The following is a 27,642-nucleotide window of genomic DNA, read 5'->3' as shown; positions in this document are numbered from 1 at the left end:
ACTTAACTATTTTTATGTAAGCGTATGCATTCCTTATTTTATTCATTACATGTCTGTAACTTATTTTCGTCTGACTATAAATATCGATTGACGCTTGATCATAACGAATTGGCTTATATACCTTCTGTATTACGCGTCATTTCGCTTCTCTCTATTCGATCGTTTGTCTGGATCAATGATTGTATGAAATATACGTATTCAAATTTCATTCTCGTATCTGACTTATTTAATTTTGTTAATCACTAATAAAAGTTAAGTCGATGATTATAAACGACGATTGCCAGGATGTATATTCCGATAACAATCAAAAATGATCTAACTGAAATCAGATTAAAGGTCACAATGACATTAATGAGTATGATATTAATCTTTTGGATCAAATCTAATTTAATTGAAGTCAGTAAATTGTTGGGATATTCAGAAAAATATCTCAAAAAATTATCCTGTTAAGTTTAATGCTATCCTTCGACTTGAAATGGTATCATTTTTTTATTGGCCAAATATTTTACAAATGTTATTTTCTATTTTATGGTACGATGTGCTCTACTTGATTGGTATATAAACAGAGTATGTTTGAAATATCATGATTCATATCGTAGAGACTGAGACTTGTGTTCTGGACGTAACTGACTGGGCTAGACTGGAAGCAAGGTCAATCAGAACTCTAGGCTGCTCATACGGGTTTACGCGTCATTGATCCGATCGATAAGTCAATGTTCTCTAATCGGCGATCATAAGTTATGACATAAATAAAAAATCTTACATTCATAAACACAATGACATAGAATTAATCTCTTTGAATTTCTGTTTCACTTTTATGAAAATAAACAATTCGTTCAATTGTACAATGATACCTGATTATCTCAGTTTTCAGAGTCACAAATGAAAACACAGAAAATTATAATTTGAGAAAAAAAAGTTTTTATCTGATTTTTTTTGTATTTTATCTTCTCCTTCATAAAAAAATAAATTTCACTAAAAATAAATAAATAAACACTAATCATTCTGAATTACAGTAATAATAATAATAATAATAATAGGTTATCGACAAAAAAGGGGGCGATAAAAAAAATCGACCAAAAAAGGACTGAAAGCACAATAAGGCCGGGGGGAAGGCATTGGCCATAATTAAAAGAAAATAATTACTAATATTATTACTATTGACAATAGTAATAGTAGTATTAGTATGATTTTCATACGGAAAAAAACAAAACAAACACAATCCACCCATGATAAGATACATTCAAATCAAAGTGATTTAACGAAGAAAAAAGAAAAGTTAAAGTTATACTATTATCTAACAATGATGAATAGAATTAAATATATGACTAAGGAAAAAAACAAATAATTTTATGGCAGATATTAAAGGTATGTAAGTAGATAGTCATGGAAAGTCTAGATTTTTCCTGAATAAAAATTATTTAAAAAAGAAGACAAATAAATAAGAATGAGAAGAATAACAAACTTGTATTCAGTAAAAAATGAAATAGTTGAAGATGAATTTATTACAATAAAAGTAACTACCACCATTGACGACAATAAAAGGAGAATTTAGGAAGAACGTAACCGACTAGGATGGGGAGGGATGGCAAAACATTGTCCAATATATACGTTTGCTTTACAAACTCATCATCATCGTCAATTGATCAATTGAAATATCTGTTTTTGAAGAGGGTAATTTAATACTTTATTTATATAAATATATAAGCCAAACAAACAAGATCGATAACTGTAAAAAATATCATACTTATTCGTAATAGACATGATTTTTTAAACGTGGAGCCAGGGGGAGGGGAAAAATGCTGCTCTGACTGAGGATGTCTATCTACTGAAAGATACAACTAATAAAAAGAAAGAAAAAATAACAATAATAATTATTGCTTCTTTTTTTGTTCCTTCCGCCTAATTTCTCTGGAGGGAAAAACAAAGAAAACGAAGCAAACGAGTAAAACACTTCAATATTGAATGAATCAATTAGAAAGAAAGAAAGAAAAAAACAAACAAACAAACCAATTAGAATTAATCAATTAACAAGGAAATATCACATTGATCATAAATAAACAGATAAGTAAATAAATAAATAAATAAATAAACAAAATAATCTGCAAAGTAATTTTTGTTTACTTTTCTTTTTTCTTCTTTTCACAAATTAATCGAAATTTAAATATGTATATTTATATATTTGGCAAGAAAAATAAAATTGACTACTATTTTTTTAAATTATCATTCATGTTATTTATTTGACTAAATTCTTGAATATTGAACTTGTTTACTTCAATTTCACTATGAAATTAGAAAGAAAAAAAAAGAGTAGAAATATGAATCAAGATGAAAATACATTGTCAGATTTTCTTTTCTTTTTCAAAAAAAAGTTTTTCTCTTGTAATTAATTCTTGTTACTAAGGCAAAGGTTTATCTTTGTTTAAATATAGTAAATAGAATTAATGGAAAGACAAAGAAAGGAGTGGAAATTATTGTGTACTTTGAAATAATAATAATAATAATAATAGACAAAACAACTCAACAACTAATATCATCACTATGGACGTTTATAATATTGAATAAACGAAAGACAAAGAAAATAATCATAAGAAAGAATGATAGTAACAATGGAAATAATAGAAAATAATATTCAATACTTATTTCATTTTATCTGAGTGAAATCAATAAGAAAGACAATTTCATATAATAAAGTTGTAAAGAAGAATTTTAATGTGTATGTGTTACGTGAACTGGCAGAATATGTGAGTGTATCCATACAAGAATTACAGGATAATTATAGTTAAAATACTCATTTAAGCCTGTTACTCCTAGTGGAAGAGCTATAGGCCACCCCAACAGGAATAGTTACGATAATAATAATAATAACAATAATAGTAATAATCCAACAGACAAAGCAATGTAACACAGATCATAAATGAAAATATACAAAGTAGGTTGCTTCTTAATATTTTATGTGCTAATCTCTTTCTCACTAAAAATAGTTCTAGAAAATTTTTAACAAAAACACGAGAGAAAAGTAAAAAACGGTAAATAAAGAAAATGATAGTGCAGAAGACGGGATGCTGTAAACTAGCGAGGAAAAAAAATCATAAATGAATATTATGTAATTGTGTAATTTAAGCATTTACGTCTAAAAAACGATATTGATTACGTTGACCACGAATACGTTCTAATTTCCCAGAGACATAATACAATCTATATAATGTGAAATAAACAGACACAAACACAGAGACAGTGGTGAAATTGAATAAAGTCAATGGTTGATGATTACTAGAAGTTACTTAAAAAAGAGAAAATGACAAGAGTTTTTCACAATGCTTTGAATTTCGATGGAGTTTTGTTCTCTGAGCTGGATGATTTGGTCGTGAAGCTTTCGTCATTATTCTGGATGACACCATCAGCACAAACTTCAGGTAGAATTGAAGTGTTCGAATTTCTCCACATATGGCTCACAGCTTGTCCTGTAGACCTCGATGTTGATTGGTTATTGTTGACCTTTAACTTGTCATTGTTTACTTCTGAGAGCCATATGCGAAGAAATTCGAACACTTCAATTCTACCTGAAGTTTGTGCTGATGATGTCATTCAGAATAACGACGAAAGCCTCACGACCAAATCATCCAGCTTAGAGGACAAACCTTCATCAAAATCATCCACCTGAGCTACAAATCTTTTCCATCGTCTCAAATATTTTGAATGTTTAACATGTGTTATATTTAGTAGTTTTGTTCATTTTTCTATTTCTTTGGTAGGGGTGTTCTGAATAATGAAATATAATTTTCAGGAAAGATTTCATTCATTTCAAGCGTTTGGAATTATACGCAATTATCTGTTATAAACACGTTATTGTAACGCGAACCAATATGTCAGAAAAAAGTACATATAAAATGGAATCATTAATGAGAATTACACTCTTTTGAGATATCAGTTAGTGGTTGAAGGCAGCCAATAGAAAACCTTGGATCTAGAGTTTTATGGTACTTGAAATTTATCAGTAAGGTGTGACTGTCATCTAGAGCGAACTGATCTTCCTAATAGAATCCAACTCGCATCACAGTTCGAGATATTATAACTGAGCTATTTGGGCCGCAACTGACCTGTAGAAGTCAGATGTTTTTAACTGATCACTTTATAAACTTAGGTAATGCAAGTTTAAGTTCAACAGAGAGCATCAGTTCCCTCAATTTTCAGACACATTTTTCTGACGAGTGCCATGTGGTACAAATCCTGACTCCAAAGTTTACTGTCGTTTACCTTTAACCACCGGACTTCAAAACATAGTGCACTCGATGTGCTGTCATTTCGACTAGTGATCACATTACAACTTAATCAATAGAATTCGACCAATACTAAACGATTAGACAAATATAACATTGATTACTAGTCACTAATCAATCAATTGAAAACTAAACATTAATATCTAGCGCACAGCACAGTATATGAGCGGAAAAGTCGTTGAAATTGATGAATACAACAGAAAATATAACATTTACGACGTTGAGAATAATCTAATCAGTAAAGCTTTTGACAAGGTGCCAACTAATAGACTGCTATTGAAGTTGGAAAACCTTGATATTCCCGGACCTCTTTTAAAATGGATTAAAGATTTCCTAGTAGGTCGTAGACAAAAAATAAGAATAAATTCCAGGTGCTCCATCTGGAGACCAGTACTTAGTGGAGTACCCCAAGGTTGCGTCTTAGGTCCTTTACTTTTTATAATGTACGTTAATGATCTTACAAGTATAGTACAGTCTCCAATGTTATTATACGCTGACGATGTAAAAAGTTGGCGAGTAGTAACTGGAGACAAAGACGCATTTACTCTTCAGGCAGACTTAAATAATATGATAAACTGGTCTAAAGAGTGGCTGATGCCTATCAACTCGGAAAAGTGTGTCTACATGCACTTGAGGGATTCAAAGGTTAATACGTACAACATAGGGGATGTGTCATTATCAGTAGTCCGGTCTCATAAGGATCTAGGGGTGGCAGTGAGTAATGATCTTACGACGACGGCCCATTGCCGGGAGGTCACAGCCAAGGGCTTTCGAACCCTCTGGGCTTTAAAAAGGACATTCACTAAGTTAGATACTACCATGTTCACCACAGTATACACATCCTTAGTGAGAACTAAGCTAGAGAACTGCGCTCAGGCTGCAAGCCTCTGTTTAAAAGGTGACTCGGACATACTAGAAAAAGTACAGAGGGCAGCTACCTGTGCGATTCCGGAACTCCGGGGTTTATCATACAAAGAGCGGTTTGAAAAACTGGAGCTCTTTACTCTGTCCTATCTCAGACTAAGTGGAGATCTAATTTTGATGTACAGAATACTGAGAAACGATTTCGGACCTAACTTATTCTCTCTTTTTCTTCACACTGGATCGGGACATCTCAGAGGACATAGCAGGCGAGTAGAAAAACCAAGAACGAACAAAATACCCGTGGTATACAGGTTTTCACACCGAGTCATCAATACTTGGAACCTGCTGCCTGTAGCCGTGGTGTCCGCACCTTCAATTGACTCAAGAGAAGACTTGACACTCACAGAAGCATACTAGAAAAGGAATAACATAGGCCTTCTGTCCTTACTACACAAATCTGAATCTGAACTAAACTAAACTAAATAATAACTTACCTTAAACTACGGCTAACCGATTCAAAAGTCATATTGACATTTTTACGATAATATCCCCATAATTGTGATAACTTTTGTGGATTTCTTATTTGGAAAATACGTGCTTGTTTATCAATCCATTGAACACAATTAAGATATTGTGAATTGGGATTGAATAAATGTAGCATAAATTCATCCGGTTGTTGATTAATTGAACAAAATGAACTTGTAGATGTTGTAGGAAATAATGATGAAAGGAATGCAGAGGCTGATGATGACAATGACGATGAATTTGTGGAATTCGTTAAAGATGATGTTGATGAATCAGAAGAATATTGTAAAAGTTTACTAATAAATTGTAACAAATGCAAACGTTTATGAACAGGATTAGATATATTTATAGAATGATGGATTGAATTAGTTTTAGATTGGTTTTTACATGTTACAGAATTAGTAGTACTATTGCTAGTTAGTGTTGGTGTTATTGAAAATGAAGATAATGATGATGATGATGACGGTCGAATGGACGATGATTCACTGTGTTCTTTTCTTATTGGAACAGGTGTATACATAAGACTATTTTCTTCACTTTCGAGAATATTTACAGTACCCTCAACATTATTATTGTCTACAGTATTACTATTATTATTGCTATTATTATTATAGAATAACTTTTCTCTTTGATTATTTGAAATTGATGGCGATAACTGAAATGTATAAGTAGATAATAAATCATGAATAGGATATTGAACAGTTTGTCCTTGAGATGACGTAACAGTTTGATTGGATGGCAATTGTTGTACTACATCACTATTACTAAGAGAATAATCATAATGCATTGAAATTGGATGTGAATTATAGATTTGATCAATATGATTATTATTTACAGGAAATGATTTCTTTGATAAGGAAGAGAAACGACGTTTAGATTGGTGATAATAATGATGTAATTGTTGTTGATGGTAGTGGTTGTTGTGATGATGATGATGATGATAGTGATGCAATTGACGAGATCGTGTTAATGATGCAGTGGAAGAACTGTTATTTACAATTGTACGATTATAAACATACTGTTTACGTGTGAATTTCATTTGCCATACAGGTTTACTAGTTCTCATTGATAATGATGAAATATGTGGTTGAGTTTGATGATCAATAAGTGAACTATTTGAACTTGTAAACAGTTTCACAAATGGATTAGAAGTAGAAACGATAACAGTACTATCTGTAGCAATAGTATCAACGGAATTAGTAACAGTAGTAGCCCTACTATTACTACTACTAATAGCAGTAGTTGTAGAATTATTAGAAGATTTTGGTGATACATTATCATTATTTAAATGATTTTTCACCTGAATTGAGTTTATACAATTGTAGCATTGTTGTGATTTAAATGAACAACAAGAACTATTTGACGATGATGAAGAACATTCAATAGGAGATATTGTACTGTAACAATTATTAATATTATTATTATTGTTACAATTATTAGCATATGAAGAAGTGGATGAATTAAAGAAATCCATTTCTGTAGGACTTGAACACATGGAATTACAGTGATTATTGATGTATCCAATTGATGATGTAGAAGATGATGATGAGGAAGGAAGCATAAGTAACGTATCATATTCATGACATGAATTAGGTGAGTTATCTAAAGAGAAATTTAGGAAAAAAAACAAATAAAAAGGCGTGAGTAGTGATGAGGAAATTGATTATTTATAGATTACTTTCTATGTGGAGCATATCTATTTTAAAGAAAATTTAAAGTTAATTAATTTGTGGAATCCAGCTAAAGAAGAAATTAGGAAAAGAGGATGGAAGTAGATAAGACATACATTGAGGAAATTGTTAAACCATAGGGCAAGCCCCAACTTGGAATCCTGAATGGAAACGGAAAACAGGAAGACCAGAGAACACACTGCGATGAGAATTGGAAGCAGACATCAAAAGGACGAGTAGCAGCTGGAAAGGATTGCCCAGGACAGAGTTCGACGGAGAATGCTGGTGTGCAGTCTATGCCCCTCCACAAAGGGTAACAGGCGTGAATAAATAAGTAATTTGTGGAAAGTAGTTTTAGCTGAATTTTGCTTTTATCACGTACTAATAATAGCCTAAAAACCATAGTAGTGTGTTGTGAACTACTTACATGAACAGGCATAAGTAATACGTAGTAGGGATTGGAAGTGGGATGCTTACTAGCAGAACAGTAATCAGAATGACAAATGGGTAGGAAGAATGATCGAAGATATGCAAATGGTGTATTTATTGCATGATTTTCATATTTTACAAAAGCACTGTGATTTTCCGTAAAACAATAATCCGGCTTTCCTCGCCGAGTTTTTGGTTACTACACTAGTAATAACAACAATAATAGTGTGAATAATATTAGGTAAACATACCAAATAAAACGATGACGTGAATTTCCATTAACTGAATTGGTTGGGGAATGTATCATATATGTTTAACCACTGTCTACCTTGAACAGCGATGTTTATTAGAGTGGGTGTAGATTGGAAGCAAGATAAGGGCGACCAAAACAAATGGTGGCATCAGTCCATGAAGTTATTGACTGTCAGACTGAGCGATGATGGTAGGTGTAAATCACCTGGTTCGATTCTGTGCAATAGTCATGATTATTAGTTGGAGACATCGAGTGATATAGATCGAAATCGGTTATAATGGTGTACACTTGTTCACTCTTTTTCTTTTCTTGGATTTTGAGTTTTAAAATTTTACCATACTTTTTATTCTACGAATTCCTCCTTTCTTCTCAATTGATATTGCCTGTATCATATATTTTCTACTAGCATTAATATTGTTAGTACTTTTACTTGTCTGAACCTTGTCTAGATAATTTAATCTTACTGTGTCGGTATAGTGTAGCGATTTCAGACACTTGGTTTACATTATTAGAGCAGTTGATTAAACCGACTTAAGTAGAGCGGAACTTGAATTTCCAGCTTCGTAGTTGAAAGTCAAGTGCTTAAACGACTACAGACCGTAACTAATAACTTGACGCGGTGACTAATTTTACCAAATTATGGTGACCCATTCAGGGTATAGATGGTAAAAAATTTGTTTTTTGAAGTCCTGTTATGCTAGGTAGGTCAGCTGTATGGAAATAAAACCAAGAACAGCAAACGTAAGATACGAGGGCAGAATGGTACTCCTGACTGTACTGGTGATATGGTGAACCAAGCAGAAGTAGCCAAATGAGGTCAATCGATAGTAATCAGGGGTGGCCTGAAGGACATTTGCATATCATTCTCTAAGAAATGGATTGATTTTCTGGGAGGTAGAGATGTATGCATGTAAGCGTATTTTTGGATTCTATTTAATAGCCCAATATATGTTTACTCGTTCACTCTTGTGTTCTCGCTCAAGTAGTTAGGTGGGAGGAAGTTAGCGTGTAGCACATCGTGTACCAATATCAGAATGCGGACACTGCCCATCACAACGTAAAGTATGGCAGCAGCGAGGTCTTTCCCACAAATAACCAGTATATCTAGCGGTATTTATTCTCATACCAGGAGGGGCAGGAAAATGTCGTCCACTAAGATACTATAATTTATGTTACCACAAGAATTTTCGGTACCACTAGTATAGGTTGAAAACTGAAATCGATAAATCAACAGCTGCTCAAATAAAATCTATGCGTGACTAGACTCAGACAGTTATCCCTTAAAAGAAGTGCACTTGCACTATTTTAACTAATTTTTAGTTATATCCGATAGCTGATCTTGAACCACTAATTTCTGATGCGTTTCCCCAGGAATCTAACGATGAAGCTTAAATTCTCAAAATGCACATGTTTGTCCAATCATAAGTAAGCGATAGGTAGTAAACTTACTATGGCCTTTCTATTTTATTTCAACGGATAATGTAACACAACCACAATACCAAACGAATGATATCATACAACAAAAACCAAATGATAGACCACTTATCTATTGAATCTTTGAAAGTATGTCGTTAGTTCATTTTTATATATTTAAATACAATTATTTTCATGGTATTCGTTTGAGATCTAGAAGTCCTGAGGTTGAACCATCATCTATGTACTGTCGTGACTTTTTGTATGTTGTAAAGCGATGGCTCCTGTACTAAGAAAAGACACTTATGCTTTCCGGTTTTTGAATGGCTTTTCAATTAACATCTGCCAATCTGTACTCATACGAGATATAATCATTACATAATGCAACATGTAAACTTGACAGAAAAGATAGCAACCGAAAGAAAGCATTAAGTAGGATTATGAAGTAGAAAGAAAAAAAAGTTAAATGAATCCATTTACATAACAATTATGAAAAATTCCATACAAATCACCATAATTTTATACTTGTTATTAATCATGGGGTATAAAGTTAAGTTAACTTATTCACAGTAATTATCTGTACTTCATTTGATCTTAGTATTATTTAATTGGTACCTGTATTACATATGTAATATGTTGATAAAGTGACAGAGATTACATATAAAACTATCTGAAGGTAGCTCCCAAATGCCCTGGTACGGCCGAGAGTGGGGAGAGTCCGCTCTCCCTCTCGAAATGCTCTCACATGGCCACGCGTATATAGCCTCTGTCAGGGAAGTCCTACTCACTGCCTTCTCGTACCACGGGTGTTGTTTACGAAAATGAGAGGACGAAAAGCGAATGTCCGGCGCTTTAACCAGATTCCAAAGCAATGGTGCACATGGGCTACAGTATCCTGCAGGAACAAATGGCGTATGAACCAATCGTTGGTGACGGGCTACCATGGGACTGCATCTTCATACGATGCTCCACTGCCTTGTGGATCAGACCTTCAGGTCAAAGGCTCGGGGAGTGGCCCCTTAAGAAAACCACCTGCTTCGGTTTGGGCACCCGAGCAGTATCACAGCCCTCACACATATCGAATGAGATTTGTGTGGCGCATATCTATTTGCTGCCTCCTTGTACCAATATCTATTTGTTAAAATAAATAAATAAATATGAAAATTGATTTGAATTGAACATTTCATGATTATCTTATGTTATTCATTAGTTACTATGTGCTTAAGTGATTCGAATTCTTAAGTTTTTCTCATAATTCACAGGTTCACGAATGTTAAACATACATTATTTTATATTTAAGTTTATTTTTAAGGATATAATTATTATTATTTTTAAAGATTTAACTTTTTATAATTAATTTTTCCCTTAGTTTAAATTAAACTAGGTTAGTTATAAATTGTAGAGTTAGTATGAAACGTGATATCATCTGTCCATTAAAAATGGACAAGTATATATATATATATTCGATGAAACAAATCAAGAAACTAAGTAGAGAGAAAAGCATATGCACACAAATTCAGATAGAGAAAAGTAGCGCGTGATTTTTATGATTTTCGGACAAAATGAGTTTTTAAAGTGCATAGTATATAATATAAGGATAAATCTTATTGGATAGTACAGAAAAACAACAATAACAGCTAATATAAATTGGAAGCATTTTTTTTTTTCATCACGAGATAATTTTGGCTGAAAAAAGCATTAGATACATAGGGAATAATGAACAATTCTCTTTCTCCTTAAATAAAAATCAATATTTATAGAAATGTCAACACATGTGATTTAACTGATGGACTTTAAATCTCACACGACAAACATGATAGTTTCAAGTTAATGAATTGGAATTCAGCAAGCCATAGTTTTAAACTTAATAGAGTAAAGAACTCATTACTGATATTTTTTATTTTCATAAATCAGGAGTGTCCCACTTGAACTCCATTCTTTGCTCTTATAATAGTTTAATCGATAAAAGATTTAATGTTCTGAAAAAAAACACATCTGTAAGCTAATTTTAGTGAAAACGAACTCATATTACAACACAACGCAACTTGACAATTAAGTATATGTCCTTACACTATGCCAAACACTATATACCAACTGTATGAAGATTTACAAGAATAAATAGGTGATCGATTTTAAAAGATATACTGGGGGTTCGAACTGCTCAGATTTCTTCCCAACACACAGCCACACAATGGAATGAAGCTATAATTATCTGAATGGAACAAGTCCAACAATCCACATTATAATTAAAACTATTGGAGTAAAAAACAATGATCAAGAGTAAAATAAGTCATTAGAACACAATTGTTTTAGTTAACACAAAGGAATACTAGTGTAATTTCGAAAACACTTATCAACTTTATATATATACTATCACGATCAATATCAGACCAGTGATTTTAAGGCTTTTAGACACGTGTGTAACTGCAATCCAACCAACCAACCAACAAAACTAGTTAAAATTATTAGGTCACGTTTACAACATATGTATACTATTTAACAATACATATAATCATGTGTACGCATGCGCACATAGTAAGATTAGAATGAAACTAAGAGCGAGTGAGAGAGATCATGAGGTGAAAAGGATCAATGAAATTTGATGTGTTACAATATGAAATTTTCTTGATCTTTCTATGCAATAAGGCTGAAAAGTAATTATTAATTGAAGCCACTTACTATTGACAGAGCAATGATTATTTACTTTCATTTGTTAATATTTTATTGAATTATTTAATACACCTGAAAAAATACTTCTCTGTTATTCTTATTTTGTCTGGTAGCTAATATATTAAGTAGTAAATATGTACCAGAGAATAGCTGAGATCGCTCACAACGTTCCCAGTGTTCGATAGGTCAGCTATTTTCCTATTCAATAGTAGGTGATTAACTACTAGATATTAGAGCATAATTTTCATCAGAGATATTATTCAAATCACTAGATTTAATATATATTTGTACTTTTCATTCAATTGATTGGTGTGAGCTACACTAACACGTACATAGCAGATAGTTGTGGTTAACTCCAGAAGTTTGAAATGAAGTATTTAGTGAACATTGCACTCCATTATATAGCACTCACACATCAAATGGATTGAAAAGTGGCCGAAAGTGATGGGTAAAAAACAGCTATTCAACATTGGAAACGTTGAAGATAAGTAGTGGAATTGGATTTAAGGATATAACAATGAATTAAAGTTAGTTAACTTACAATCAGTTAAATAGTTTTTACAGAAGAAATTAAAATGTAATGGCATGGTTCTATGTCATTGGTAAACATTATTCAGATGAATATTAAAAAATTCGAAATAATAATGGTATCAATATAGTGAAAAAGAATAAATGTTGAATATGGTTGGAAAAGAGAATAAATTCGAGAAATATAAGTTTGAAATGATATTGGAGCTAAAAGCTTAGGATCACATCTTTTGTCAAGTACATATAAAATGAATTTAAGATCTTAATTCAGTGTTTCTCTTTATTCTTGACAAAGAAATGTGTGATATTTATCCGATACACAAATTCAAGAGTGGTGCAAACGCCCAGAGTATGACGAAACAACTACATAATGATTTTCTCAACAATTCTGACACTGATTTGATTGTTTCACTCATTCAAATTAACTTCACACGATCATAGTTCTATAGAATAGTATGGTATAGGTTGAACAAGTGAAAAATAATATTAGTACCAACCAAAATGTTGTAGATTACTTAACAATATATCATCTAAATTTAGTGTTACCTTTGATAGCTAAAATATGAGTACGCTTACAATAAAATGGAGTTCTTCTTCATCCTGGCTATCTCGACCTGACTGTTAGCTAGTCAGTAAAATGATACCTTGGGAAAATCATGTTTAGATTCCTTATTACATTGTGGTGTATGCTAATTATGTCTGTCGACATACGTAGTATGTAACACCAATCAGAAGTGGAATGCCTGGCAGCAGTAGGTTGAGAAGTTCGAATCGAAGAGGGCGGTAATGTAAACAGAGAGCAATTGTAATACCAATGAAAGACGATGAAGTTTGTGATAATTGATGGAGAATTTGCAAATGAAGTATTTAATGTATGGTTTTCACATCTTACCAAAGAACCCTGTAATTTTGCACTAAACAATAAATTGGTTTTCCCCTCCTGAGTTCGCGTTTACTACAATAATACCTAAATGATTAGTTTTCCAAATTATTCATTAGTGCTGTTAGAGGTATGAGGGTGGCTGTCACTTCCTGGTTGCCTACACCGTGGAAGATTGCTTTATACTGAGGAACCTGAAAAGAAAATCGAGTCATTGGTGGTCTTAATAACTTGGGAGATGGCCACACCGCTCAATGGAAAACAGCTTGAGCTAGGCAACACACACAGAATCTTTGAGAGTACTTTTTGATAAATAAGCTCTGTTATTTTAAGCCCTTACCATTGGCAACAGAAATCCATGGAACACGTTGAGGTGTAATATTTCCTCCACCAACCTTCTCTAACTACTTCTTTTCTCTGTGGAAAGTCAGCATCGCTATAAATACTGGCTGTTACACCCTTGTACAGTTGCAGATAAAACTTCGTCCTTCGGTCATGAATTTGGTGCTTCTGGTTTTGCTGTTCTTTAGCTAATCTATCTGGTATCCATGGTCTTAAAGAAACGTGTCCCAGTTAATCTAACTTGACTAGGTCAGCACAATAAGTAAGTCCGACTAACTTGTCAAGGTAGTAGCAGCAGTCGGGATATCTGTTTTGATAACAAACTAATTGCCATCTGAGTTTTGACAGATAGAACTAAGTTTAGAAAGATATTTCTGAATGATTGAAAATTATTACATTGCTCAATTGGTTTGGCAGCTAACCGAATATCATACATCATATTTATGTTTAGAACTATGGTAAAGCATTAATTGCAAAGAAGCATTTCTGAATTTGTATATTTTAATATTTCTATGAGAATATTTAACACGCATTCCTTGAAACGCGAGAAATGCTACGAAGACATCTATGATTCGAAATCTTCAGCCTATCAGTATGTTCTTTCACAGACCATGTTCTACAGCCATAAAGGAGAACAGGGAGGATTGCTGCACAGTATATAACCCATTTTGTTAACAGACAGACACTTTACCTACACTACAAGTGACACAAGCTAGGAAATGCCAACCGAGCTTTCTGTATCATGCCGAGATGTCGTCAGGCACCAACCCACACAAGCTGATGAGACTTCTGAAATAAGTGAAGCGGTCGATACACTGAAACCACTACACTCCTTATCAATAGTTCAGATGCAGACCAATCTTGAAGCAGCATTTTGCATCCAGAGAGAATGAGAGTTCTACCATTAAACTATCTAGCTCAGAAAACATAACATTATCAAAAGCATTCACCCGAGCTGTACATCTCAAACATTTTCCAAGAAATAATTCTCCTATGACAACAACATGGATCGGATTTCAAATCTGTTATTCTTGTAGCTTAAATCCAGTGTTTCAATGGACAGTATCGTGCTCCCCAATTGGAGATTAAATAAAATTTGGTTGTTAAATTGATATCACCTGAGGATCCGTTGAAGACTGGAGATCATTAGTCAGTTGTTGATGAATCAAAGGAACCTTGATAGTCGTGAACTCGACCTCTAATGGAGCCATGGGTATGGACTGCTCAAGAGTTGTACACCAGGATAAAACAGCTATTCAGTGCTAAATTTTCTCCTGATTAGTGTGTTAATTCAAAATGAAACGTAACTCCAATCTAACCCAAAATATCCTGGGTTTATTTAACCTTTAAAGTAATCAATGATTAGAACTGTTCTACATAGCCTTTTCAAATGAGAAGAAATAGTTGCCCACATCTCCCCGATCTCGACTGATTTTTCACCGCTCCTGTGATAAACTGAAAATAGACTACTTAATTTCTATGACTGCAGTTTGATAGTACTAAAATTGATGGTTATTGATGAATGGTTATCATATCAAAAAATGATACACACTGAAATTTATACTGATAACACTGTTAAGATAATAAAAGATTCGGGATTAAGTGATCCGATGAAGAAAATACAAAACCGATTGGAAAAAAAATAAATCAACAAGTGATTGCATTCATGAATATAAATGAAAAGAATGTTGATTTTTAATCAACCATGGTTTAGTATTCTAAGCACTTTGATCATAAGTTAAAGTTAAAAACATGTATTACATATATCTGAAAGCACAACAATAAATGAGATCATGAACCGATCAATTTTAGACCACCGAAAACCTGGAAGCTCTGAACGACTGTTTAGTCTCATTATGGGACTCCTTAGCAGTGTCTATTCATGACCCTACATGCGGAGTTCCGTACTAGGACGAGATGGCCGTCCATTGTTTTCAGAATTTTAATAGTGGTCCAACATTGATTGGTTCATGATTTCAAAGAGGATCAGTACTTTGTTGAGTATCTCATCATGCTTATTATAAAGGACATTAGTCAATCCATATGACTTATTATTAATAAATAACACATGTTACAACAATATGTTTAAATTGTTGCAACTATTCTTCATACTGAAATTTAAAAGTCAATAATAAGCCAAAAACAAGTCATGATCAGCAGAAAACATAGTGAATAAAGGTCATCCTATCCATGCTATATGACTAAGCATTAATTTATGTTTAAAGTTAATTTCAGATGGGTTTTTTTGTGGAGATTGTAGTAATTTCAATGGTTAAGATCATGAGTCAGTTGAAGTTAGACCACCATGGAAGACCTGGAAACACTGGACGGCCGTTTCGTCCTACTGTGGGACTCCTCAGCAGTGCGCATCCACGACCTCGCCCCCTGCGAGATTCGAACCCAGGACCTACTGGTTTCGCGCCCGAGCACTTAACCACTAGACCACTGAGTCCCACAATAGGACGAAACGGCCGTCCAGTGTTTCCAGGTCTTCCATGGTGGTCTAACTTCAACTGACTCATGATCTTAACCATTGAAATTACTACAATCTCCACAAAAACCCATCTGATATTAATCAACATATGCTCACTAGTGACTGGCTTCACGAGGTATATCCTGGAGTTCTAGTGAGAAGTAGTGACCAGTGGAGTTCAACCAGGTCTGTTGTGAGATAGTAACTCACTGAAGACAATGGTGAATGTGTCGCTCAATTTCGTGGATTAGTTGAAGTTAGACATTAACACCGTTGGATGCCGGCTCAGTGGTCTAGTGGTTAAGTGCTCGGGCGCGAAACCAGTAGGTCCTGGGTTCGAATCTCGCAGGGGGCGAGGTCGTGGATGCGCACTGCTGAGGAGTCCCACAATAGGACGAAACGGCCGTCCAGTGTTTCCAGGTCTTCCATGGTGGTCTAACTTCAACTGACTCATGATCTTAACCATTGAAATTTAAAGTTAATTATTGAAAAGATTTCTTTTTGAAGCTGAAATTGTTTATGAGAAGAACCCTATTAGTCAGTCTATATATACACATATATGTGAAAGAAATGCGGTATTATTGTAATTCAGTGACCTAGTGTACACATAACATGGAAAAAAACTATTGAGAGAAGAATCCAAGTGAGATAACACAATGCATCACACATGTATTTGTTCGTAGCTTTTTATTAGTATTGAAAATCTAGTTATCCTTGTTTTTATCAGGATTTAGTTTAAATTGTCGACCACATACAAGTTAATGTACCCGACATTAAACTAAACATTTTGCGTCAGAACTTGTAGTAGCACTCTACTATCTAAAATATGGTACATGGAGTGAAATTTCGAACAAGCAAGTTAATGTTCTCTTTTCAGATAGATACATTTTGTCTGTTAATTTGTTAATAAAGTTGTTACTCACTTTGTGTTGGTTTACCTTCATTGTGTTGTAAAATATGACTTATTACATTAAGTTCTTAATTATCCTGGTCTGTATGGTACTTAATACATCAATGAAGTACTATACAGAATGAGAAGAAATTAGTCATGCAGAAAATTCAAATTAAATCAGTAGTATGAAGGTTCAAACCTGCATAACATTTAATTAATAAGTAGTCTATGAATAAAACGAATGAAGGTAGATATTTTTAATATCAAACTAAAAATCACATAAGTGTAATAGTGAAAATCCAAACATGAACAGAAAAAAAATACTGACAGTAACGAAATTCATACAAATTTCTTTACTTAAATGTTACTCTAGCAACATTCTCGGTTTGTATTTTATAAAAAGGTGTTTTAATAAAACGGGGGATTACTTGTAAATTGGACTGCTCAGAACAACAACAAATCAACGAACTACTTTCCATACATGTCCTTAGCTCTAGTTAGTCCAAAAAATCGAATCTTGAGTAGATTTCTTTGTGAAATTAAAGAATATTGGACGGCATAACAAACAATCATTTTTCATAGATAGATACCTTTACAATATCTTTGTGAGAAGAGCGAAGAGACGACTAATTAAAATAGAAATCGACTAGAAAGAGAAAAGTATCTTTCATGATAGCAGAAATGTAGTTCAATAATAAAATAAATCCAAACTTGTAAAAATATCAAAAAAATAACAGTAATACCTAATACAAACGCTTTGCGGATGAATTAAACAATCTTCCAACTACGAGCCAACAGAAACGTAGAAATCTTTTTTTTCAACGCCCAATTGCTTTCATACATATAAGTTCGTTGGTTAATCACGTATACAACTACATATATACTAGTTGCTTATCTATTATTTAAAAATGCAGATAAAACTAATTTCGATTAGACTATTTATGTAATAAACTCAGTCAGTCATAATAATTAATACAGAACCTGGCACATAAATGCGCCAGTTTAAGTTGCCACACATCAGTACAGAGAGATGCTCAAGTAGCAGAAGTAGTTAAAGTATTGGTGGTAAAAGAAAAGATTAGGCACTAAACATATAAATCAGAAAGGAAATCTGGCTCTTTGGAATAAAAAAGGGGAATTTATCTGTGCGATTGTAAGCGATTCTGAGCCGTGATAATCATCATCGCTAACCATTAGTTATAGTAATCGTGGGGACCCCAATTAGGTAGTCTGTACATAACAACATGGCTCAGTCCAACAACCAACAACTTCATGGACTGGTGTTACGTTTGGTCCCTCTTAACTTTATTCTAATGCACTCTTACATCAGCTAAAGTTGGAAGCCGAGGTCACTGTTGGTAGTACACAGGTAATACATGTCTAAACCATCTCAGTTGATGAAGATTAAGAACCTTATCAACCTATTTGAGATTTTTACCCAGTACCCAGCAACATCTCGGTCAACCTTGTTTTTATAACTAGGTAAGTATGACCTCAGTCATTCCTGGAACCTACTTTTGGTTTTTTTTTATTACTCAATTCAATTCTAATGGGTCTTCTTAGTGCAGATTTTCTGTGTCCAGTAAGGCGCAAGCAGATGCGTACCAGTATTACAGCATGGTCGGAGTCCAAGCAGGTATTCCAGAAGGAGTGACAATCTTCTATCGAGCCTCTCCAACGATCATTGATGGCAATATGGTCTATTTGAGTCCATCGTTGGTTTGGCGCAGGCGGTCGCCATTTTAGACGATGTCCCTCCTTATGCTTAAAACTAGTGTTTACTAAAAATAAACGATTTTTTGAGCACAGTTGCAGCAGACGATCACCATTATGTGTTCGCTGAGCGGAAATATCAAATTCCTACCTAAATGTCTTTCTGTTTGATTTAAGCTCCCTACCTGGGCATTAAAGTCAACCGCTAAGAGTACTATGTCTGAGTCGTTTAGCTTTCAGAAGAAGTTCAGAAAGCTTTCTGTAAAAGTCATCTTTCACTTCATCCAGGCTGCAGTCAGTGGGAGCGTAGGAAGAAACGACGAAAAGGCAATGACGTGTGTCCCTATCCTTCCGAGCTGTTACGGGGCCGTTTAGCCGAACAGCATATAGATGACTGTTAACGGGGATCCACTCTAACAGTGCTTGTTCCGCCCTCATGCTTAGTGCTATTCCTACACATACCAGTCCACGAGAACTAGCCATCGGGTCACCAGATACACAGAGGGTGTATCTCGTCGGCTCGCCATTTTAGCGAGGTGAGGTCAAGTGAATGAACACACTAGGATCCTGTATGCGTGTTTCGGAAACACAGAATACATCAATGGTGCGAGATTCTAGGGTTTTAACCAAGGAGGCTTGCTAACTGATTCGACATAGGGCGCGTAGATTGAAGGCACCAATGTGTAGTTTGAAGCGAGGATTCAGAAGACCTGGGACAGTGTTTTGCGCACTAGAATCGTTGGCTATGGTGACACTTGAAGAGGAAGCCGAAAGAGAGAGTTTAGAGTTGACTGTCAGTGGAGGACAAACAATAGGAATTGAAGAGCGTGGTTGATTATGAATGCTGTTGGAGGTATGAGGACAGTTATCACTTCCCGGTTGCCTACACCATGGAAGGGTTCTTCTAGGAGTACTTTAAAAGGAAATTGAATTAAAGGTGGTCTTAATGACCTGAGAGAGTGACCGCAGTGCCCAAGGGACAACTGCTCGATGTCGGCCACACACAACCATTTTGTAGGTAATTTTAGTGTTAGCTCCGTACTTGTTGAGACCTTACCGCCGGAGACGGATATCCGTGGGATAAGGCGAGGTGTGCATTTTAGGGTCGACCTTTTCTAACCTCAACCCTCCTTGTGGGAAGGCAGCATCGCTGTTATGCTGGTTGTCTGAAGGACACATCTTACTGCCGTCACACCTCTGTACAGTCAGCATTACGACTTCACCCTCAGACCTTGGGTTTGCTGCTTTTAGTTTTAGTGCTCTTCAACTGACCTGTCTGGCATGGTAGGACCTTGAGGAACGATTGTTCCAGCCAGTGTAGTTCGATTGGTTCATCACGATAAGCAAACCTGACCACCACGTCCAGGTAGCAACAACGGTCGGGAAAAATTAAGGATGATTAGACTTAATGTTAACATAAAATCGTGACAGTGTTGACTTTTGGTCTATGTTGCGTAGGGAAACAAACGCTTTCTAACAAATGTTATCAAACTTATAGTATAAAATTCAATGATAACAATACTAAAATATTCATTCTTTAACTTCCTGCAAAATTTAAATGACTGAATGTCTTGCAGTCATACTTCCCCTTTTTTGTTCACATCTGTCTTCAGTGGAATTTGTCACATTCCATATCTGACACAACGAAAGCAAATTAACAAGATAGAGAGTGATCACAACAAGAGAATAATATCAATAGTAGCCAAAAGCTGAGTAAAAATATATTGAAATAGGTGCAAATGAAACTAGGGGAAGAAAGATACCAGCTAATATTGAAACTTAAGTTTTAGAATAATATGAAGGACAAGTATATCTATCATCAATTTTCACCCATATTACTGAAAGTCTTAAACCATACATCATGATAATCTCATAGACTACAACTATCAATTTCGTAAATCATAAAATTGTTCAAATGAATAATTGCATGGAATGATAACTTCTATGAATCTGCCTCCACCTGTCTAAACCTCATTCTAACCTACTTCTGTTCTTGTTAGGATCTGAGTTATACCCAGTAGATTAATTATTGCTTTATATGATGGAAAGAAAAATCAATTTTCGATTGATTTACTTATTATGAGCTTTGTTCAACATTACTTCCCTTCTAATTCAATGTGATGATCATTCACGGTAGTACTTGTTTTCTTTGTCGTATGATATTTTATTCTGTATAACATACATTATTCTTGTATTCCATTGAGATGAATTATGCTCAGTCTGTGATTTGTTATAACTCTAAGCATTTTTCATATATGTGATTTCATCCTAATTATTAATCAAAATGGGTGTACAATCAATACATAAATGAGTGTATTTTAGACTATTTGGATCATCGTTCGTCGTCGTGTTTGGGGCTAATAAATATTCACTTATACCAGTCTTTCTGTTCTTACTTCGCATAGTGGGAATTACAGGGGTCCCTCGTTCCTAGTATAAGTGATCAGCGCTTTTTCCGGCACAACAATTCTACAGAACATAGTGAGTCGTAATAATCATTTTTTGTTATTTATTGTGCGTTGATAAATTCATGGAAAGAGATCAACAACTATAAACAAAGTTTACCTAAGATCACAGCAAAACGAATGATCTAATTATTAAAAAATTAAATATAGACAATGTAAAAAGTTGGTAATAAAACGGTGTCATCGCAACCGAGTTCCAACCATGTAACTTGAAGGTTTCCAAACAACTGGTAGAAAAAAACACACCACGGAATAAGGTGAGTACATGAATACTACCAGTCTACTACTGACTTATCTTCATGATGTTTTTTATCCACTTCACTCAGTGATACAGCAAAGTAAAATCATTACGACAACTCAATATCAAAAAGATTATAGCTTATGGTGTTCACTAGAAAATTTCTTAAAAAAACATCATAGTCATCAACGTTTAGGTGAATAAAGTCATCTAGTTATTATTATTATACATACAATGGGACTCATCAATAATCCTTGTTTTGTTCGTTCCATTTCCTTTATCATCAAGAAATAAAAAGATTGTGAGTTTACTATACTGTATTTGTACATATTTGGAATAGAATGAGTATTTTCCTTTGGTTTTGGTTATTTTTCTTTTTACGTATTTATTCGTAATTACCGTAGGTGTTGAAAAAACAGGTCTTAAACATATTAACTTTAAGTACAATTATCATGATTGCCACCTTTTAAATCAATTTGACTGACACTGTTTCTTGTAGTTTATTGTGTTTTCACTAAACTATGTTCAAATAAAACTAAAAACTCATTGAATATGCTTAATATTTAAACAACCCTATGTTTATGTCAGAGAGCGACACATGGATAAAAATGGAGGCAATTATACCTTATGGAAATTTAATCTGAGCATGTACCTCTAAAAAATCTTCCACATCTCTAACACTCGTAAAATAATTACAGGCAATTTAATTCGGAAGCTAGACTACAGGGTTACGCTTCACCCCATATCAATGAATTAATGGCTATCTTCAAAATATAAGTGTCTAAAAATAGGCTAATTGCTGAATCGTCATGTCTCATGTATGACGAAATTATAGATCTTAACAAGGAAACACATTTAAACTAGTTTAGTAGAAATCAACAACAGGAACTGGCGAAAAGTATATGAAATAATCAAATAGGAGTTCATTCATAAGAGTTCAGTGGTTATATCATGATATTATCTGTATTTATTCTGTGGTTTTCATGAAACTTATATTAGCTTAAATAATGACCACATACTGATTCATATACTAGACATTAAGCCAAACCTAATGTATAGTACAAGTGTAACTCAGTTACTGGGTACCGGTTTATCCACTCAACTTAAAACCACACTGTGACCTAGTGGTACTACCCAGCCCCCGAAACCGAAAAAGGTGGAGTGTGAAGTTTGAAGCCAAGTATTCCAGCTACTATATCACTTCGTTGCGTAACAGAAACGATGAAACAGTTATCCAAGGTTTGATTGCTATTTGATTAGAAGAAATAAAGCTAAAAACAATCAACAGATTTAGTTTTAAACCACAATTAATCATGATCTACATTATTTAGCTATATCATCTCTAAAGGAATTTGGACGTTATACGGAAAGGCTTAGAATTGGTAATCATGGAGTGAATACATTTGATCTTAATATTTTCTTAGGTCGTGATTTTCGAAATTTTCCAATACTTCTTTTGTTTAGCAAATTCATTATTTCTTATGGAATCATAATGCCTAAGCATAAACGTTTCTATAACTAATCATAGTGTTACTACTTCTAATACCAATTTTATCTCAACGTGCCAATGTGGTGTGACAATTTGGACAGATTCACATATGTGCCAGGTTTCTCGATGCATAAGATAAGTTGACTGAGGGACTTTAGATAAACTATTAGACAATAAGGTATGATAGCTATTTTCCCATACAAAGAGTCGTTTCATAAACTGAACACTCTCCTACCTCATAAAACCAGTTCTGAAGATAACGATATGGTATCTAATGAACCAATATATTTAGAACCCGTACGAACATTAGAACTGAAGTTTAGAAGTACCTCCCTTCTCAAAATACGGTGTTCTCAAACACGTAAACATCACCTGATATTAAAATTATTTCCATAGTATTATTACCGAATATAGGCAACTTCATCAAGACAACTATAATCGAACAAGAAGCCCTTAAATATTCTCACCTTGAGGTCATGTCTTACAGTCGAAAACCAGAAATAACCATCACAGAGTACTGGACGTTCAGTCTTTTAAAATCAGTCCATATTTTATAGAGTATTATGACTCTAAGTTAGACCAAGAAAGTCATCCACAGCGCATTGTAAGGCCAGAAAAGTTTGAAAAGTTTTCCGAAGCAAAACAAATGTCGACTGACTTCTACAAAATACTGCAATGTGATATGAAATTATGGAGTTTATTTGTCCACATAAATATGGACACAGGGTGTGGTGAAGTTGTTTTATAGACCATCCGTTTAGACTAGGGTTTACCTTTACTTTCGAAGGTTATTACTTAAATATGGTGAGCAGGTGGTTAGTGCTGTTACATTATAATCATGGTTCAGCCCGAGCAAGTATAAATTACAGGGAAGTAAATACTCAAAGGAGTCTCAGTTATAATCAATTTAGAGCCTGGTACAACCGAGAGTTAACCCAAGTTGTTATATTAATTCCATGCATTTTACAATGTGTAGCTTAACATACTCTATACCGACCCACATCCAGTACCGCTAATTGTTTCTTAGCTAGATCACAAACGGTGTCTACTGTATACATTCAAGCATCTATTACATGAGATTTCGAGTGACACAAGCTAGTTTAGTCGAATCAGTACACAATCTTAGAAGTCATTAAATGAATTTTAGCAATAGATTAAATGTGATAGTTTAAAAAAACAACTATTGGTAATGAATACGTAGAAGTTAGTAAATGATCTACATAGATAATTAGTATAGTATCATGTACATATTTTAAGTTAAAAAAAAGTATACATTTTTGTTTTAGTGGAAATCCGCAACAATAAAGTTCAATTCAGTTGAAACATAACAACATAAAGCAATTAAACTAACCTAATTCGCCAGCCGCAATATCCGTCATTAATGGATCAGTTAAATTTAATTTAGGCTGTTCATCGTCGCCATTATCAGCATCAACATCATTATCATTCATAATAATACTCGGAAAGTCAATATTTTTATCATGTACTTGGTTTATACTTCTACTTGTCATATGACTGAGGTTATCTGAGAATGGATCACAGCACCGACATGAGCATGTAATGACTTTTCTACAAGGGAATATTGAATTTATTGGATATATCTGATTTGGTGAGCAAAAGGATGAGTTTGTTGATTTTGGTAAAGCAAATGCAGACTGTACAGAATTATAATGGACAGTGGTATTGGCCGATGCCAGTCTTTCATACCTTCCAGAGAGTAAATAATCCATATCACAGTCTAGATCATCACACAACCTTGATTGTTCTTTAAAATCTGAAGACCAAGAAGACATTCCCACGTAGAGTTAGAAATAGGAAACCAAGAACTAATAGTTTTACAGTAAATTTCTCCGAATGCTATTTTTTGCTTTCAAGTGTTGTGTACATATGTACCAGTGCGTTCACATTGAGCTACAATAGTAAAAAAGAAAATAAGCACCAATAAAAGATGAGTATATATATATATATATATATATATATATATATATATATATAGCTTAGTTGGGTAAGTGCTTAAGTCCTTAAACATTAAAAACTATCGATGACTTGGTAAAAGTATTAATACCCTAAAATGTTTGGATACCGCTAGAAACTTTCCAATTGAAATGAACCCGGTCTTCATATAGCTGTGTTATTAATATTTCAAATCAAATAATGTAGTTTTTCATGTAGTACTGGTCACCAAATGAACAATAAATCAAGGAACTACTTAATAGATTTCACCTCAGTACGACCCATTAAGTGAGGACTAAGTGTCTGGGGAGTAATAATGCCACCCATAGAATAAGTGACTTATTTAACCAAGTACGTGCACGCTGGAATGGATTAGAGTTGTTACACACTAGTAAGGCTGTGGGTACTACCGGTGACAGGGTATCACGGCTTATCTATCGCAAAAACCAAATATAAACTATATTAGTCATCTTTTTTTACCATATTTTTAAACGAATCCACATGCTAGTCAGGTTATTTTAAAATCTGTTTGATTAAAAACAGAGACAGGCAGACATCATCAATTCTATATTGTACCAAAATATAATATTGAATAAAGCCATCAATAATAATAATAATAATAATAATAATAATAATAATAATAATACAACATAGTATAGGTCTGTGTTGGACCAAGTCCCCATACCACAGTACGACCAGATGGAAATAACAACAGACATCAAAATACTGTGGTAGCAATAAAAGTAAGAAATAATAAACCTTGGTAATATCGTTCGGAAAAACGGAGCGTAGAAGTGTGTGTAGAGGGACACCTGGACTCAAGATTGAGAAGATAAAAAAAGAATGCACTTGCATTAGTCCCACCGATTCTGATTCATGACATCTTACGTCTCCAATCATTGATCGGTGTTATCATGCGGACCTTAACCAGGTAATCTGCATCTACCAACATGGTTTGCACTAACAGTCAATGGTTTCATAGACTGATGCCACGTTCGGTTTGCCCGCCCCTGGCTTTCTTCTGATCCACTTTAGCATTAATGAGCATCGCTTGTCGAAGTAGGTGGTTGTTAGGCATAGGTAACGGACGTCCTAACTACCTTGGTCGGTGAAATTTTACTACTTTATCAAATAGTTTGTCACCTATGCCAAGTACCATTTGCCTAACCTCTACATCACTTACTCAGACCAAAAACGACAAAATTCAGGTATGGTGTTGGCGTATTTCTGATTAAACTAGAGCGTGGCTGAAGTAAGACTTTGCATGGATGGATACCGTATTTGATGATACTGTTTTTCCACAAATCAGTAATTTGAACTATCAAGTAAAGCAGTCGAAAGTGGAAAGTAATGAAGATACTAAAAACTCAAACAACAAAATAAGCCAATGCATAATTATCCTAACATCACTGACTGGACGTATTTGAAGAGTTCCAATTGCTCTATTTGAGGAAAAACTTTGTCCGGTTTGGGTAAATTTAGGGGGAATCGTTATAGAAAACTTTGGGAAGATGTCATAAAACCCTGAAATTTCCTCAGGTCTGAGAAAAATTCTCGAAGTTTTGGGTTTTCCCCAACCTTTTCACAGAATCTTATGACACTTTGAAGTTTTCCTCAAACTCTGAGGAAGACTACCATTTTTCTTACGACTTTTGGAAAAACCACAAAATTTAACCAAGATAGTGTGAGATTGGGTTAATAGGTTGGATGTTAAGGAAATATTAATACTTTTTCAGTTTATTATCCTCTGACCGAAATGCCAGCTGATGTAGAAAATGAAGGGTCAGATGTACTCACATTTTTGAGTGTTGAAAAGTGGAAACAGCAGTAGGTCTATTTTCAATAGGTTACATTTCAAGCATCACTTTCTTAAAGTTCGATTTTCCATGTTTCTACACATAATTTTTTTGCCTTTCTACAATATGGAGATGAGGAAATTTCGAAATAAAGGTGTAGCTATCAATAGGACGGCCACTATATATATATCTTTGGTCAAGATTTTAGCAGAGGCATTTAGAAACTACGGAGTCTTCGTATGAAAACGATGGGATTGAGAAGTTGCTTAAGTTGATCTACTTATCTCCTACAAACATGGTTACATATCAAAGCTTCTCTATATGGTTGAGCAAAAACTGACGTGACATTTCTTAAGAACAAAAACATACTCTCCTGGCTACTTCAAATTAATCATCATTAAGAAGGTCAATTAGTATCGACAAAGTTGAAAAGTTAAACAAAGTCAATCACCATGACTAAAATGTCTTCTAGTACAGACAATAAACAAACATTTTCTCTATACTAATGTCAAAATTGCTACTCAGGGATTTTAAAACGACATATAAGAACTAAAGTGACTTTGCGTAGAGCTTGGAAAAATATATAAGGTTTCTTTGACCCTAAATTTTAGTGACAAGCCATTCCTCATCTTTTAAGTTCAATTCAATGGGGTTTCTCCGGTTACTCGGCTTCAGCATTCATAGTGGTGATTTATTAGGAGCTTAAAATCTTTTTTGACCGTTTTAGTTTTTAAATATCGTAAGAATCGTCGGTCCACTTGTAGGTATG

At 34.1% G+C, this 27,642-nt stretch overlaps 1 protein-coding gene across 1 annotated transcript; it reads right to left on the bottom strand.

The window, feature by feature from the left end:
- Positions 1–27,285, bottom strand: MS3_00006899 (uncharacterized protein). Its single transcript, XM_051215138.1, has 4 exons — positions 27,243–27,285; positions 24,476–25,035; positions 5,639–7,271; positions 1–3,198 (listed from the first exon to the last, which is right to left on the bottom strand). Exons 2-4 carry the CDS (start codon positions 24,915–24,917, stop codon positions 3,120–3,122), a joined length of 2,154 nt encoding a protein of 717 aa, XP_051068322.1. The 5' UTR covers positions 24,918–25,035; positions 27,243–27,285; the 3' UTR covers positions 1–3,119.
- Positions 27,286–27,642: the final 357 nt, after the last annotated feature.

The sequence above is a fragment of the Schistosoma haematobium genome, chromosome 2 (genome assembly GCF_000699445.3).
Source record: "Schistosoma haematobium chromosome 2, whole genome shotgun sequence".
Lineage (NCBI taxonomy): Eukaryota > Metazoa > Platyhelminthes > Trematoda > Strigeidida > Schistosomatidae > Schistosoma > Schistosoma haematobium.
This window is presented reverse-complemented; position numbering and strand designations above follow the sequence as displayed.